Genomic DNA, 14,833 nt, shown 5'->3' with positions numbered 1-14,833 from the left:
ATAGACCAGGGGTATCAAACTCAATTTCATTAAAGGCCACGTCAAGGCTGTAGTTGACCTCAGGGGGCTGGGCAGGTGTGGCTGCCCATTGGCCTTTTGTCCGGCCCATGGCCTTGTGTTTGACACCCCTGCTGTAGACAATGCTTTTGAAGCACTTTTCCTCTTTCCTTTGCCTTTCTCCTCCCGCAGCATCCTCTATGCAGATATTGTCGGCTTCACACTTTTGGCCAGTGAATGTTCTCCCAAAGAGCTGGTGTTGATGCTCAATGAACTCTTTGGCAAGTTTGATCAGATTGCCAAGGTGAGTGATGGTGTCCCTCCAAATAAATCAGATAACCCACAAAGATTATGCATGCCTTGGTTATATTCTGTCTTGGCTATCTTTGGAAAGTACCTGGAAGTGACAGTTGGTGCAACATAGACCATCTCATTCAGATATCCTATTGATACCTTTGTTGATATCCTTTACGAGGACCTCATGGTGAGATGGGTGGCAAGCAAATAAATAAATAAGTAAAAGTAAGTAAGTACTGTATTTTTTGGAGTATAAGACACACTTTTTCCCCTCCTAAAAGAGGCTGAAAATTTGGGTGTGTCTTATACTTCGAATGTAGCTTTTTTGAAGCTTTTTTTTTCAGCCCTAATGAGGCACTAGCGAGTGAAGTGAACTCAGCGCTAAGCTTTTTTTTTCAGGGAAGCGATCTTCCCTGCTTTGCCTGCTCCTTCCAACTCTCAGCTGTGAAGCTTTTTTTCATCCTTAATGAGGCGTTAGTGAGTAAAGCGATCTCCGTGTTTTGCCTGATTTTCTCATTGCTTTTCTCTCCTAAGATTGGTTGTGCTTTAGAAGCTGTTTTTTATCCCCAAGCAGGGGATAAAAAACAGCAAAGTAATGTGCTGAAGCTGACCAGACTTAAGAACACCAGCCAGATGAGTACCTGGTAGGCAGATTTTTTTTTTCCTATTTTCCTCCTCAAAAACTAAGGTGCATTTTATACTCCGGTGCATGTTATACTCCAAAAAATATGGTAAGTAAGTTCCTGCATTACGAATTCTGTGCTGGATACCAGTGGTTTCCACAGCACAATTTCAAATATTGACTTTTAAGCGGTTTCATTTCCCATTTAATGAATCCCATTTAATGGGATTCATTAAAGAATCATCTCTCATGTTATGGAACTGTCCGATCATTAAGAACTGCAAGAGAGGCTATTCTATATTTATTTATTTAATCAAATTTTTATACCGCCCTATCTCCCGAAGGGCTCAGGGCGGTTTACAGTCAGATAAAAATACAGAAATCATGCACAATAAAAACTAATTAAAAAACTTATTTAAACAGGCCAAAATTTAAAATTACAATTAAAATGATAAAACCCCATTACCTAAAAATTAATAACTAACCCCAGTTAAAATTAAGTAAAACTTTTAATCCAGTCTCGCTTGGATAAATAAATGCGTTTTCAGCTCACGGCGAAAAGTCGGAAGATCAGGCACTTGGCGTAAACCAGGGGGAAGTTCGTTCCAAAGCGTAGGAGCTCCCACAGAGAAGGCCCTACCCCTGGGGGCCGCCAGCCGACATTGTTTGGCGGATGGCACCCTGAGAAGACCCTCTCTGTGTGAGCGTACTAGTCGGTGGGAGGTATGAGGTAACAGCAGGCAGTCCCGTAAGTACCCGGGCCCTAAGCCATGGAGCGCTTTAAAGGTGGTAACCAAAATCTTAAAGCGCACCCGAAAGACCACAGGAAGCCAGTGCAGACTGCGTAGTAGTGGTGTTACATGGGAGCAACGAGTGACTCCCGTTACTACTCGCGCAGCTGCATTCTGGACTAGCTGCAGCCTCCAGGTGCACTTCAAGGGCAGCCCCATGTAGAGAGCATTGCAATAGTCCAAACGAGATGTAACCAGAGCATGAGTGACCGTGCATAAGGCATCCCAGTCAAGGAAGGGGCGCAACTGGCGGACCAAGCGTACTTGGTAAAAGGCCCTCCTGGAGACGGCCGCCAGATGATCATCGAACGACAGCCGCCCATCCAGGAGGACACCCAAGTTGCGCACCCTTTCCATTGGGGCCAATAACTCGCCCCCAACAGTCAGCCGCGGTTGCAGCTGACTGTACCGGGGTGCCGGCATCCACAGCCACTCCGTCTTGGAGGGATTGAGCTTGAGTCTATTTCTCCCCATCCAGATCCGTACGGCTTCCAAGCACCGGGACAGCACTTCAACAACTTCGTTGGGGTGGTCCGGGGTGGAAAAATACAGCTGAGTGTCATCAGCGTACAGATGGTAACTCACCCCAAAACCACTGATGACCTCACCCAGCGGCTTCATATAGATGTTGAACAGGAGAGGCAAGAGAATCGACCCCTGAGGCACCCCACATGTAAGGCATCTCGCGGACGATCTCTGACCCCCTGTCAACACCGTCTGCGACCGGTCAGAGAGATAGGAGGAGAACCACCGATAAACGGTGCCTCCCAGTCCCAAACTCTCCAACCGGTGCAGCAAGATACCATGGTCGATGGTATCGAAAGCCGCTGAGAGATCTAATAGGACCAGGGCAGAGGAACAGCCCCTATCCCTGGCCCTCCAGAGGTCATCCACCAACGTGACCAAAGCTGTCTCCGTACTATGCCCAGGCCGGAAGCTGGACTGGAACGGGTCTAGATAGATAGCTTCATCCAGGTACTGGGGAAGCTGCCATGCAACTACACTCTCTACAACCTTCGTGACAAAGCGAAGGTTGGAGACTGGACGGTAATTCCCCAAAATAGCTGGGTCCAGGGAAGGCTTCTTGAGGAGGGGTCTTACGACCGCCTCTTTCAAGGCAGCAGGGAAAACCCCTTCCACCAATGAAGCATTTATAATTCCCCGGAGCCAGCCTTGTGTCACTTCCTGAATAGCCAGTACTAACCAGGAGGGACACGGGTCCAGGAAACATGTAGTTGCATGTAACCTCCCCAGCAGCCTGTCCACATCCTCGAGAGCTACAGAATCAAACTCATCCCAAACCACCTCAACAAGACGCGACTCAGTCATCTCGCCTGGATCATCGCAATTTTGGTCCAGACTATCCCGAAGCTGAACGATTTTATCGTATAGATAACCGTTAAACTCCTCAGCACGTCCCTGTATAGTTCTCCTCACTGTCAGAAGTCCATCGCAGAATTTTTTTTTAAATTTGCATTTATATCCCGCCCTTCTCCGAAGACTCAGGGCGGCTTACACTATGTCAAGCAATAGTCTTCATCCATTTGTATATTATATACAAAGTCAACTTATTGCCCCCAACAATCTGGGTCCTCATTTTACCTACCTTATAAAGGATGGAAGGCTGAGTCAACCTTGGGCCTGGTGGGGCTTGAACCTGCAGTAATTGCAGGCAGCTGCTGTTAATAACAGACTGTCTTACCAGTCTGAGCCACAGAGGCCCTCTGTGATGACCTTCTCCTAAGGTTGCAGACTACAGGAACCAGGAGCACCACTCAGGTGACTTTGAGGACACAGATAAACCTCCAAGTGCTTCAACCATCCTCTAAAAGGATGCAGATGACCAGCTGTCTGCAAGAAATATAAATCTTTCCATTCCCCACTATCCTGTCCAAGCTGAAGTAGCTTCTTGAATGGGAAGCGAAACATCTTCAAAAGAAAAATCAAGAAAGACTTTTTCAGTGCCTTCTGAAAAAGGCACCTTTGAGTCCTTTTTCTAAAGCTTTACTGGGCCTCCATTCTCTCAAAGTTTAGAAAAACTGCAAATCTGTTGATGTGTCATTCTTAGCAGTCTTTGTGGCTTGGCTATGGTTAATTTTAATATGTGCTCTATCTTCTTAGATTCTATTTTCATTCTGAAAATTTGTTTGCTACCCTGAGTGGTCTATAAACCAAAACTGAATATCCCTCCTGTTTAGTTGACCAAAATGGTGGCATCAGAATGGAATTATATTTCTGTTTTCCACCCCCCACCCCACCCCCATAGGATAATGAATGCATGAGGATCAAGATCTTAGGGGATTGCTACTATTGTGTGTCTGGATTACCTGTATCTTTGCCGAACCATGCTCTTAACTGCGTCAAAATGGGACTTGACATGTGTCGGTCCATCAAGTAAGTATGAGAATTTCTCATATTGGTAATGCTACTTCTAGGAAGGAAAAAAATGTAGCTCTATTGGCCTAGCAAAAGGCCTTTGGTGTTGGGGAAATTCAGCTTGAAATCTCCACCCCACCATAAATTAAATTGGAGATATTGTAGATATTTTTAATTAGACAAAAATGCTTTGGGAGGTTGAGATGGGAGTGATATTAGAAGAGTTAGTTAGAAGATGATTCCAGAAGTGAAATATGATTCTCTTGAAACTTCCTGTTGGAAGAAACGTCCACCTGGGTTCAGTTCCAAGTGGGGAAAAAGACACTGGAAACATGGAGACTGCTTGGAAAGATGGTTTAATGGTGGTCAGGATCATATGGCTTGAGTTCCTGAACAGAAAAAAGGGCAAGGTCCTGTGCGCGCCCTGGCTTTATGCTCTCGCTAAGCTTTGAACTTCCCGGGGCACAGGAAGAGTATCCTGATTGGTTATCAGACTCCCAGGGGGTGGGGGTCTTAGCTAGCCTTGCTGGCTGATGTAATCTTCCCAGGTGCCATGTGGTGAGTTTCTGTTGCTAGATGGGTCCTATTGTGTTGCAGATGACGGTCCCATTGACAAAGGTGGGGAGAATGAGTTTCTGTCTCTGGCCCATTGACAAAGGTTGGGCGAGGCAGGAAGCTGCAGGAAGCTGCTTTGTCCTTAAAACATGTTTCTCCATTTCTTATCCAGGGAAATATATTCTGCCTTTTTAATATTTTCTAAAATATTTCATTCTTTTAGGAGGGGGATGGGTGCTAACTTCCTACATTCCAAAAAAAAAAAAAAGTGTTATTAGCCATCAAACCTCAAAAATACAGGTTTCCCGAAAGTTTTCCACAAATTTTGGCCACTACTTTTCATGTTGTTATAACTTACTGAAGACTTTCTGTTTCCAAGCAGGGAAATAGAAAATTCTATGTCATCATTCCATTGGTTCTTGTTGCTGCTAATACTTGCAGAATGCTATATCTCTGTCTCTATCTGCTTTCCTGACTACTTATTAATTAGATCAATGTTTTTCATAGCAACTTTATGATATGTGGACTTCAACTCCTGGAATTTCCCAGTTGGCATGCTGGGAAGTTCACACATCTTAACGTTGCCAAGTTTGAATGAAAAAACAACAACAACAACCCACAAGATCTAGATAAAAATTTCCTTTGAGTCAGGGATGTTGACGTCACCACCAATTCCATGTTTTTATATGCAGGTAGTCCTTGACTTATAGCCCCAATTGAACCCAAACTTTTTGTTCCTAAGCAAGGCATTTGTTAAATCAGGTTTGCCCCATTTTGTGATGCTTCCTGTCACAGCTGTTAAGTGAATCGCTGCAGTTGCTAAAGTAACGGCATGGTTTTTAAGTGAATCTGGCTTCCTTATTAGCTTTGCTGGTCAGAGGGTCACAAAACGTGATTGCGTGACATCAGGGATTCTTCAATTGTTATAAATATGAGTCAGTTACCAATCTGAATTTTGATCACGTGACCATGGGGATGCTGCAATGGTCATAAGTGTGAAAAAGGGTCATAGGTCACTTTCTTTTCAGTGTAATTTTCATTGTAACTTCAAGCGGTCACTAAATGAACTGTTGTAAGACAAGGACTACCTGTAATAGTAATAATTAATAATTTTGTTGTTTGTAACTTATGATTAATGTTTATAACTATGATTATGATCTATGACCTATTACCTGCTGTTTATATGCACACTGTGAGCTTATGTACTAGAGACAAATTCCTTGTTGGTCCACTCACACCTGGCCAATAACGAGTTCTGTTCTGTTTTGTTCTTTCTAGTCTAGACTAGTCTCTCTTCTCTTCTCTTCTCTTCTCTTCTCTTCTCTTCTCTTCTCTTCTCTTCTCTTCTCTTCTCTTCTCTTCTCTTCTCTTCGTACAGAAGTACCGTATTTTTTGGAGTATAAGACGCACCTTTTTCCCCTAAAAAAGATGGTGAAAATCTGGGTGTGTCTTATACTCTGAATGTAGCCCCACCCATCTACTCAAATAGAGGTTTCAGAAGCCGAAAAAGCATCAGAAATGAATCTTCATAAAAAAGCCCTCAAACAGAGCTGCAGAAAAAAAGCCCCTACAGAAAAGAAGCCCCCAAACAGAGCTTCAGAGGCTTTTTTTTTTTTTTTGAAGCTCTGTTTCAGAGGCTTTTAGAGGCAGAAAAAAAAGCCAAAAAAAAAAAAAAAAAGGCAAGGCACAGAGCTCACAACTAAGGAACCTGTTGCTAAAATTCACCTCTGGAGACAGCTGATTGGGGGTATTCAGGGAGGCCGATCTACCTGCCAATCAACTTTTTTCTTATTTTCCTCCCCAAAAACTAAGGTGCGTCTTATATATATATACTACCCAAAAAATACGCCTAGTTTGCCATTGTTCTAGTCTGAATTTATTTTCTATGAGTGGCGTTTACCCTCCAGAGCTAAGATTTCCAACTATGAATTCCAACTCTGCTTAGCTTTTGGATATCAGCCTGCATTGGTTGGGCGCTGCTATCTAATGAAGCATGGATATGTAAACTTTTTTAAGAATCTTGGCTCAGATTGCTTAACGAAATAGAACAACACTATGTTCCATTTCTTCCCCCCCTCAGGAAGCTGCGTGACGCCACCGGAGTGGACATCAATATGAGAGTTGGAGTCCATTCGGGAAATGTCCTGTGTGGGGTGATTGGTCTTCAAAAGTGGCAATATGATGTCTGGTCTGATGATGTGACATTAGCCAATCACATGGAGGCAGGAGGCGTGCCAGGGTGAGAGGAATCAGAGGGTGTGCTCCCAAATATCACAGAAGGTGTTTATGTCTTTGGCTTAGCTTTGAATGTGGGCTTTAGTGACTCAGATTCAGGAATTTGTGGGGGGAGGGGAAAAGGGGGCAAGTGACACCACAACACGATGGGGTCACTATGCGAATAACACAAATTGTGCACTGTATCTTAGGATACACAGAAAATTACTGTGATTTCTACTGGATGCCAATTACATGGAAACAAATTGCAGTGAACATTACAATTAAGTTTATGTGCTTTTGGTTATGGTCTGTGGAGATTCCCAGTCATCCAGGTTATAGTTGTCTCAAAGGTGCTTTTTCAAAAGGCAACTAGACTGTTTTTATTTATTTTTTTTCCTGAGGAAGAAGAAGTGTTGCTAGTGAACAGGCATCATTGTTAGGTAAAGGTTCCCCTTGCACATATGTGCTAGTCGTTCCTGACTCTAGAGGGCGGTGCTCATCTCTGTTTCAAAGCCGAAGAGCCAGCACTGTCCGAAGAGGTCTCCGTGGTCATGCGGCCGGCATGACTAAATGCCAAAGGCGCACAGAACACTGTTACCTTCCCACCAAAGGTGGTCCCTATTTTACGACTAGCATTTTTATGTGCCTTTGAACTGCTAGGTTAGCAGAAACTGGACAAGTAACGGGAGCTCATTCCATTACGCGGCACTGGGGGTTCGAACTGCTAAACTGCCGACCTTTCGATCGACAAATTCAATGTCCTAGCCACTGAGCCATCCCGTCCCCTTAGCACCATTTTTAGTGGTACTAAAATGAACAACTCTGGTTTCACGTATCCATCCACAGTTTCTTAGGCCCACAGTCCAATCCACTCTGCAAGGTTATTATATGTGTGATTCATTTGGAGAGTTTTCCTATGGAAGAATTCTTTCTCCAACACATGATTTCTATAGACGTTTTTTTATCTTCTTGGAAAGTTAACCCCATCTTGGGCTAAAAGAACCAGTGGTGGTATTCAGCTGGTTCTACCCGGCTCAGGTGAACTGGTAACTGTGAGAGGCTCCATCCGGATGTCATCACATCCCATTTTTGACGATCTGTGCATGCGTGGAAGGCCCTGAGCATGCATAGAGGTCACATTTGCGAACCGGTAGCAAAGGTAAGTGAATACTATCCATGAATGAGACCAATCCTGGCTTTTTGCTAGATACCAAGAGCTTGTTCATTTATTAGTATCAGAAGCATCACAATTAAAGTAAGGCATACTACATGACCTAAAATGTAAAATATAAAATACAAAATTAAAACATGTACAAATTAAACAGATCTTGCCCAGTAACTAACAATATTAATTACGTTCTGCCACATTGTCATGAGATCCTCAAGTTTACACTGATTGGGACAACAAGTATATCTATGTGTTGTTGTCTGCATGCCATCACAATCACATGTCACCACAATCGCAAATCACATGGGGAACATGATAGGAGCCTCCCCAAAGAACACCAAGAGCTGGAAACTGTCTTCATCTGAACCCAAACAACTTCATCCTACTCCTTGGATGAATTTTCTCTTGGGGGTGTGTGTGTCCCTAAAATAACTGGCTTGAAGTGGGGAAGTGAGGTGCTCCTTTGTGAGATTGTTGTGTGAGATAACCAAAGGAGAAGAAGCAGATGTAAAGATTCCACTGGGTTGTTTTTTTTTTTACAGTCTTGGATCTTCCCAAAGAAAGGTGAGATAGAGATGTAACAGACAACAAGTGGTCAAAATAGGAAGTGCCCTATCAAATCCTGCTCCTGTCAATAGCGGTGTCCTCCAAGGCAGCATTCTAGGACCAACACTCTTCATATTATACATTAACGACCTCTGACCATATTATAAGTAATTGTGTTCTCTTCATTGATGATGTTAAACTATTTAACACTGCCAACAATACGGCTACCCTTCAAAAAGACCTTGACTTTGTGTCGGAATGGTCAAAAATATGGCAACTCCAAATCTCAACCAGCAAATGCTCTGTCTTATACATTGGAAAAAAGAATCTGAACACTAAATACAAGCTTGATGGACATTACCTTGTAGATGAACCTTATCCCATTAAAGACCTTGGAGTTTTCATATCAAATGATTTAAGTGCCAAAGCCCATTGCAACTACATCGCAAAAAAGGCTTTAAGAGTTGTAAACTTAACCTTATGTAGCTTCTTCTCCAGAAATATTACACTACTAACCAGAGCATACAAAACATTTGTAAGACCAATTCTTGAATACAGCTCGCCTGTCTGGAACCCACACCTCATTTCAGACATTAATACAATTGAGCATGTCCAGAAATATTTTACAAGAAGAGTTCTCCACTCCTTTGATTACAACAAAATACCTTATGCCACCAGGCTTGAAATGCTGGGCTTAGAAAATTTAGAACTCCGCCGCCTTCAGCATGACCTGAGCTTAACTCATAGAATCATCTGTTACAATGTCCTTCCTGTTGAAGACTACTTCAGCTTCAGTCGCAACCATACACAAGCACACAATAGATTTAACCTTAATGTGAACCGCTCCAAACTCGATTGCAGAAAATATGACTTCAGTAACAGAGCTGTTAATGCCTGGAATGCACTACCTGACTCTGTGGTCTCTTTCCAAAATCCCCATAGCTTTAACCAAAAACTATTTACTATTGACCTCACTCCATTCCTAAGAGGTCTGTAAGGCTTGAGCATAAGACCACAAGCGGGCCTACCGATCCTGTCCTAATGTTCCCCTTGATTGTATCCAACTTGTATAATTATTTCATGCTTATACTTATATACATGCTTATATTCGTATAGTTATTTTATGCTTATGCTTATATATACCATTGTGACAAAAAATAAATAAATCTCCATTCATCTCCTGGTACTATCTACTATCAGGGTTGGAGGTAGTAATATGGTCCTGATGAAAGATGGTGAAGATAGATGCAATCAGGGGTGGGCTGCTGGGGGTTCTCAACTGTTCAGGAGAACCACTAGTTAAGATTCTGTGCAATTCCACTCTTGGCTGGCCCCACCCACCCCTCCCCTCCCCTCCCCGGAGTCCCCACACGGCCCCTTTTTGGATGCAGGTAAGTGTAGGGACGTGGTGGCTCAGGGGCTAGGACGTTGAGCTTGTCGATCGAAAGGTCAGCAGCTCAGCGGTTCAAATCCCTAGTGCTGCCGCGTAACGGGGTGAGCTCCCGTTACTTGTCCCAGCTTCTGCCAACCTAGCAGTTTCGAAAGCACATAAAAATGCAAGCAGAAAAAATAGGGACCACCTTTGGTGGGAAGGTAACAGCGTTCCGTGCGCCTTTGGCGTTTAGTCATGACGGCCACATGACCACGGAGACGTCTTCGGACAGCGCTGGCTCTTCGGCTTTGAAATGGAGATGAGCACCGCCCCCTAGAGTCGGCAACGACTAGAACATATGTGCGAGGGGAACCTTTACCTTTAAGTGCAGGGCACGCACGGAGACTTGGGGATGGTGAAAAACAGGCCTACCGGAAGTTCAGGAAGACCAGAAATGGGCCTGTTTCCAGCCTCCAGAGGGCCTCCGGAGCCTGGGGAGGCTGTTTTCACCCTCCCGGAGGCTTGAGAAGGGCTTCTGGGACCCGGAAGGGCAAAAAATCCTCCCACCACCACCACCATGGTGCAGGAGGTCGACTAGGCCACACCCACCATGGCCACGCCCACCCAGCAACTGGGCAGAGAAGTCCTTGCTAAAATTTTTAAAGCCCATCCCTGGATACAATTGAGAGAGTGGGACTCATCTGATTCTAAATGGCCAGATTTAGTATCTGCAAGGGTTGATTTTTTTTTTTCCCCTTCAGAACTAAAAAAAAAATTGATCAGATTAAAAGTTGATCAACTTTTATCACCTGTGGTTGGCTACTTTATCCCCTTTGCTATAACTATTCCAATAAAGTAAGCTATTTTTTTTTATGTCTTATTTCAAAAGTATTTGTGCCTTCGCTTAAAGCCAATCTAGCAAAATGAGTAAGAATTCTCCTCTGGATTTCTCAGAATTTGACTGAAATATATGGACAGTGCTGCCCCCAAGAGGAGAAAAGTGAAACAGCACAAGCAAAGGTGCAAATGTGTAAAACACAGGAGCAACCTAACAGAATAACAAGAGTTGGAAGGAACCTTGAAGGTCATTCGATCTCCCAGAGATTTTATTTGGCAAGCAGATTTGAAGCTGATCCAACCGGATCTCTAGATTTAATCAGCTTCCCAATGTGGATCATCAATTTGGATTAAATCTTGAACTGGCCATCACCACCCTGACCAGATAATTATATATTATTGTATTCTACTGGATAAATTAACTTTCTGAACTGGATGGGCCTAATTCAGAGGTCTAGTGATCCACATTAATAATCTATTTTGGATTTGACCTTCAGTGAAAAAATGGATTTTGTACAGAGGACAGTAATTTGTGGTCTCATTACTGCAACATTTCTCTTTCAGGAGAGTTCACATCACAGAAGCTACCTTTTCGCACCTGGGTGGAATGTACAACGTGGAGGAAGTTTGCTGTGTGCGAGACTCTTACTTGAGGGAGAACCGCATCAAGACATTCTTAGTTGTTGATCCCAGAGTAAGAAGCTTCCAAACAACTTTATAGCCCAGTGGATTCATTCTTTGTCAGTGATAGCTAACTTTTTTGCCATCATGTGCCAAAAGCGAGGGGGGGGAGTGCGGGGGGGTGTGTGTCACACACGCATGTACCCACACCCATAATTCAATGCACCCCCCCCATGCATGCACACGTGACCCTCTGCACTCCCCCCGCTTTTGGCACGCAATGGCATGGTGGGCCCAGTAGGCCTGATTTTTGCCCTCCCCAGACTCCAGAGGCTTTCTAGGAGCCTGGGGAGGGTGAAAACAACCTTCCCCACCCTCTCAGAGGCCAGAAATGGCCCATTTCCCAACTTCTCGTGGGACTGGTTTTTTGTTCTCCCCAGGCTCCAGAGGCAAGAAAGGTCGCAAAATGGGACAACATTCACTTAACAACTGTCTTGCATAGCAACAGAAATTTTGTGCTCAATTGTGGTCATAAGTCAAGGACTACCTGTATGGAAAAGTTGTCACCTATGTCACTTTCCGGTCCTTCCAAGAAGTCACAATTGGAAGATACTCAGTGTTAGAGATCTGCATGACATAATAACGGCTAGATGGAACCAATATCAAATTCAAGTTCCTACAACAAGGAAGTTGCTTTTATCAATAGGGTTGAATATTTTCCTAATATCATCTGCATCTTCTAAGCACAATAAGGGCTGAATTTACGATAAACCTCAATTTTTATGATATACTAGCTCAGTGATGGCTAACCAGAATAGGTTGTAAAAAAAATATTTTAAGAGTAATGAACAAAGATTGTGTGCCACAGCTGATCACATACCTCCCGCATGCTATTCTACTTACCCCATGCCTCCTTTTGCCACGTACTGCACGTGTCAGTGGTGGGTTTCAAAATTTTTTAGTACCGGTTCTGTGGCCGTGGCTTGGTGGGCCTGGCATGGCTTGGTGGGCGTGGCAGAGGAAGGATACTATAAAATCTCCATTCCCTCCCCATTCCAGGTGAAGGTTACTGCCAATTTCTCCCGATCAGCTGGGACTTGGGAGGCAGAGAATAGATGGGAGCGGGGCCAGTTAGAATTTTTACTACTGGTTCTCTGAACTACTCAAAATTTCTGCTACCGGTTTTCCAGAACTGGTCAGAACCTGATGAAACCCACCTCTGGCATGCGTGCACCTCACATTTGGTGTGTGGTGTGCAGTATGCATGTCCTTGCGCAGCACGCTTTTGGTGCGCAACGCGCATGCGCAGCCAGCGAACCGCTTTAGATTTTACCAATGGGTTCTTGAGGAATTTTATCACCATCTCAGTGTTATCCTGTCCTCCTTCTACATGATTTTACTACGCAGAAAGCCATTCAAAACTGGGAGTTGATACGTTTTCGCTAACAAGAGTGAGATTTGCAACTCACGATGAGCCTTCCTTGCATTTCTGGTTTCTTTGATATTTAGGCTGAAGAAGAAAGCTCTCGTGACATTCTCTCACCTGCGCCAGGTGAGACCTTCATGATGAGGGCCTCGGTCCGGATGACGCGCTACCTGGAATCGTGGGGAGCTGCCAAACCTTTTGCCAACCTCAAACCTCTGGACAATCTGCCGGCAGAGTCCACAGGATTTGTTCGGAATAACCATTCGGTATGTCTGGCTGCCTGGCTGCCTGTGGTCTTTTGGGTGCACTTCAAGGTTCTGGTTACTACCTTTAAAGCGCTTCATGGCTTAGGGCCTGGGTACTTACGGGACCGCCTCTGTTACCTCATGCCTCCCACCGACCCGTACGCTCACACAGAGAGGGACTTCTCAGGGTGCCGTCTGCCAAACAATGTCGGCTGGCGGCCCCCAGTGGAAGATCCTTCTCTGTGGGGGCTCCTACCCTCTGGAACAAACTTCCCCCTGGTTTACGCCAAATATCTGACCTTCGGACCTTCCGCCGCGAATTGAAAACACATTTATTTATTCACGCGGGGCTGGCTTAAATTTTGTTGGTTTTTAACTTTATATTATGAATTTTAATGGGTTTTTAGAATTTTAAATGTTTTAAAGTCTTAGGCCAATTGTGTAATAAGTTTTTTAATTCTTGTTTTAATTGTATATTGTATTGTTTGTTTTTATTTTGGCTGTACACCGCCTTGAGTCCTTCGGGAGAAGGGTGGTATAGAAATCTAATAAATAATAATAATAATAATAATAATAATAATAATAATAATAATAATAATAATAATAATAATAATAATTAATAATAATTAATAATAATAATAATAATGATGTCTAGCAGGAGAAAACCTTCTTTTGGCTAGCTAACCTGATCATTGTTCCATTCTGTATATAGCATGATAGGATTGGCACAATGTCTGTGAATTTCAGATTATTTCATATTTATTTATTTATTTTATTTGTCAACAAATACAAGAAAACAAGTAACAGAGTAGACACAGACATGGACACATGAAAAAAATTTGGCACACACAAAAAAGGATATAAATTGGCAAAACATAGCCATAAACAGATAGAACAATTACGTATAATTAGGGAATATAGGACAGGGACGGTAGGCACGCTGGTGCACTTATGCACATTCCCTTAGGGACTTCTTAAAAACATGAAAGATCCACGGTAGACAGTTTACGGTAAAAGGTATGGGGATTAGAGAGACTAACAACAGGTTCAGGTAGATTGTTCCAGACATTTATTACTCTGTTGCAAAAGTCATATTTCCTACAATTAAGATTAGAGCAAATTACATTGAGTTTAAATCTATTGATGGCCCTTGTATTATTATGGTTGAAATTAAAGTATTCATTTACAGGTAGAACATTTTGGTAAATAATCTTATGAACTAATAAGTGTAATTTATTGTAGTTACACTCTTGGACACATATTTATTTGGTTAGCAAAGATGACCCACAAGGAAGGATTGGAGCTCATGTCACTAGAAGTGGGGGGGGGAAATCACAAAATTGCATTTTGGTGATGTCATGAGGGAGAATTCATTTGAGAAAGCAATTATGTTGGGAAGAATTAGTGGTAAAAGAGCCGTGGGGGTGCAATGGTTAGAATGCAGTATTGCAGGCTACTTCTTGTGAGTGCTGGCTGCCAGCAGTTTGACAGTTCAGTGGCTCCCTGGCTGAAGTTCAGTTTTATTCCAAAATAGCTTACATTGAGATTTGAAACTAAAAACTATTTTAAACTCATACCTCCAAGCCAAACAACCAACACAAATATGTCTGTCCAATTATTTGAGCCAAGGTGGCGCAGTAGTCAGAATGCAGTACTGCAGGCTACTTCTGCTGACTGCCAGGTGACTGCAGTTTGGCAGTTCGATTCTCACCAGATAAAAGTTGACTCAGCCTTCCATCCTTCCCAGGTTGGTAAAATGAGAA

General features: G+C 43.3%; 1 protein-coding gene across 6 annotated transcripts in view; it reads left to right on the top strand.

Annotated features, from left to right (window-relative positions):
• Positions 1-14,833, top strand: part of ADCY4 (adenylate cyclase 4) — a 107,011-nt gene that overhangs the window by 44,084 nt on the left and 48,094 nt on the right. For all 6 annotated transcript variants that reach the window (XM_058180816.1, XM_058180817.1, XM_058180814.1 and 3 more), the window contains 5 exons: positions 190-301; positions 3,974-4,101; positions 6,719-6,877; positions 11,343-11,472; positions 12,909-13,091. In XM_058180816.1, the coding sequence (XP_058036799.1) occupies positions 190-301; positions 3,974-4,101; positions 6,719-6,877; positions 11,343-11,472; positions 12,909-13,091 (712 nt within the window). The remainder of the gene's footprint in view (positions 1-189; positions 302-3,973; positions 4,102-6,718; positions 6,878-11,342; positions 11,473-12,908; positions 13,092-14,833) is intronic.

Source organism: Ahaetulla prasina, chromosome 4 (genome assembly GCF_028640845.1).
Source record: "Ahaetulla prasina isolate Xishuangbanna chromosome 4, ASM2864084v1, whole genome shotgun sequence".
Taxonomy (NCBI): domain Eukaryota; kingdom Metazoa; phylum Chordata; class Lepidosauria; order Squamata; family Colubridae; genus Ahaetulla; species Ahaetulla prasina.
The sequence above is the reverse complement of the archived record's forward strand: the minus strand, read 5'-3'. Positions and strand labels throughout refer to the sequence as shown.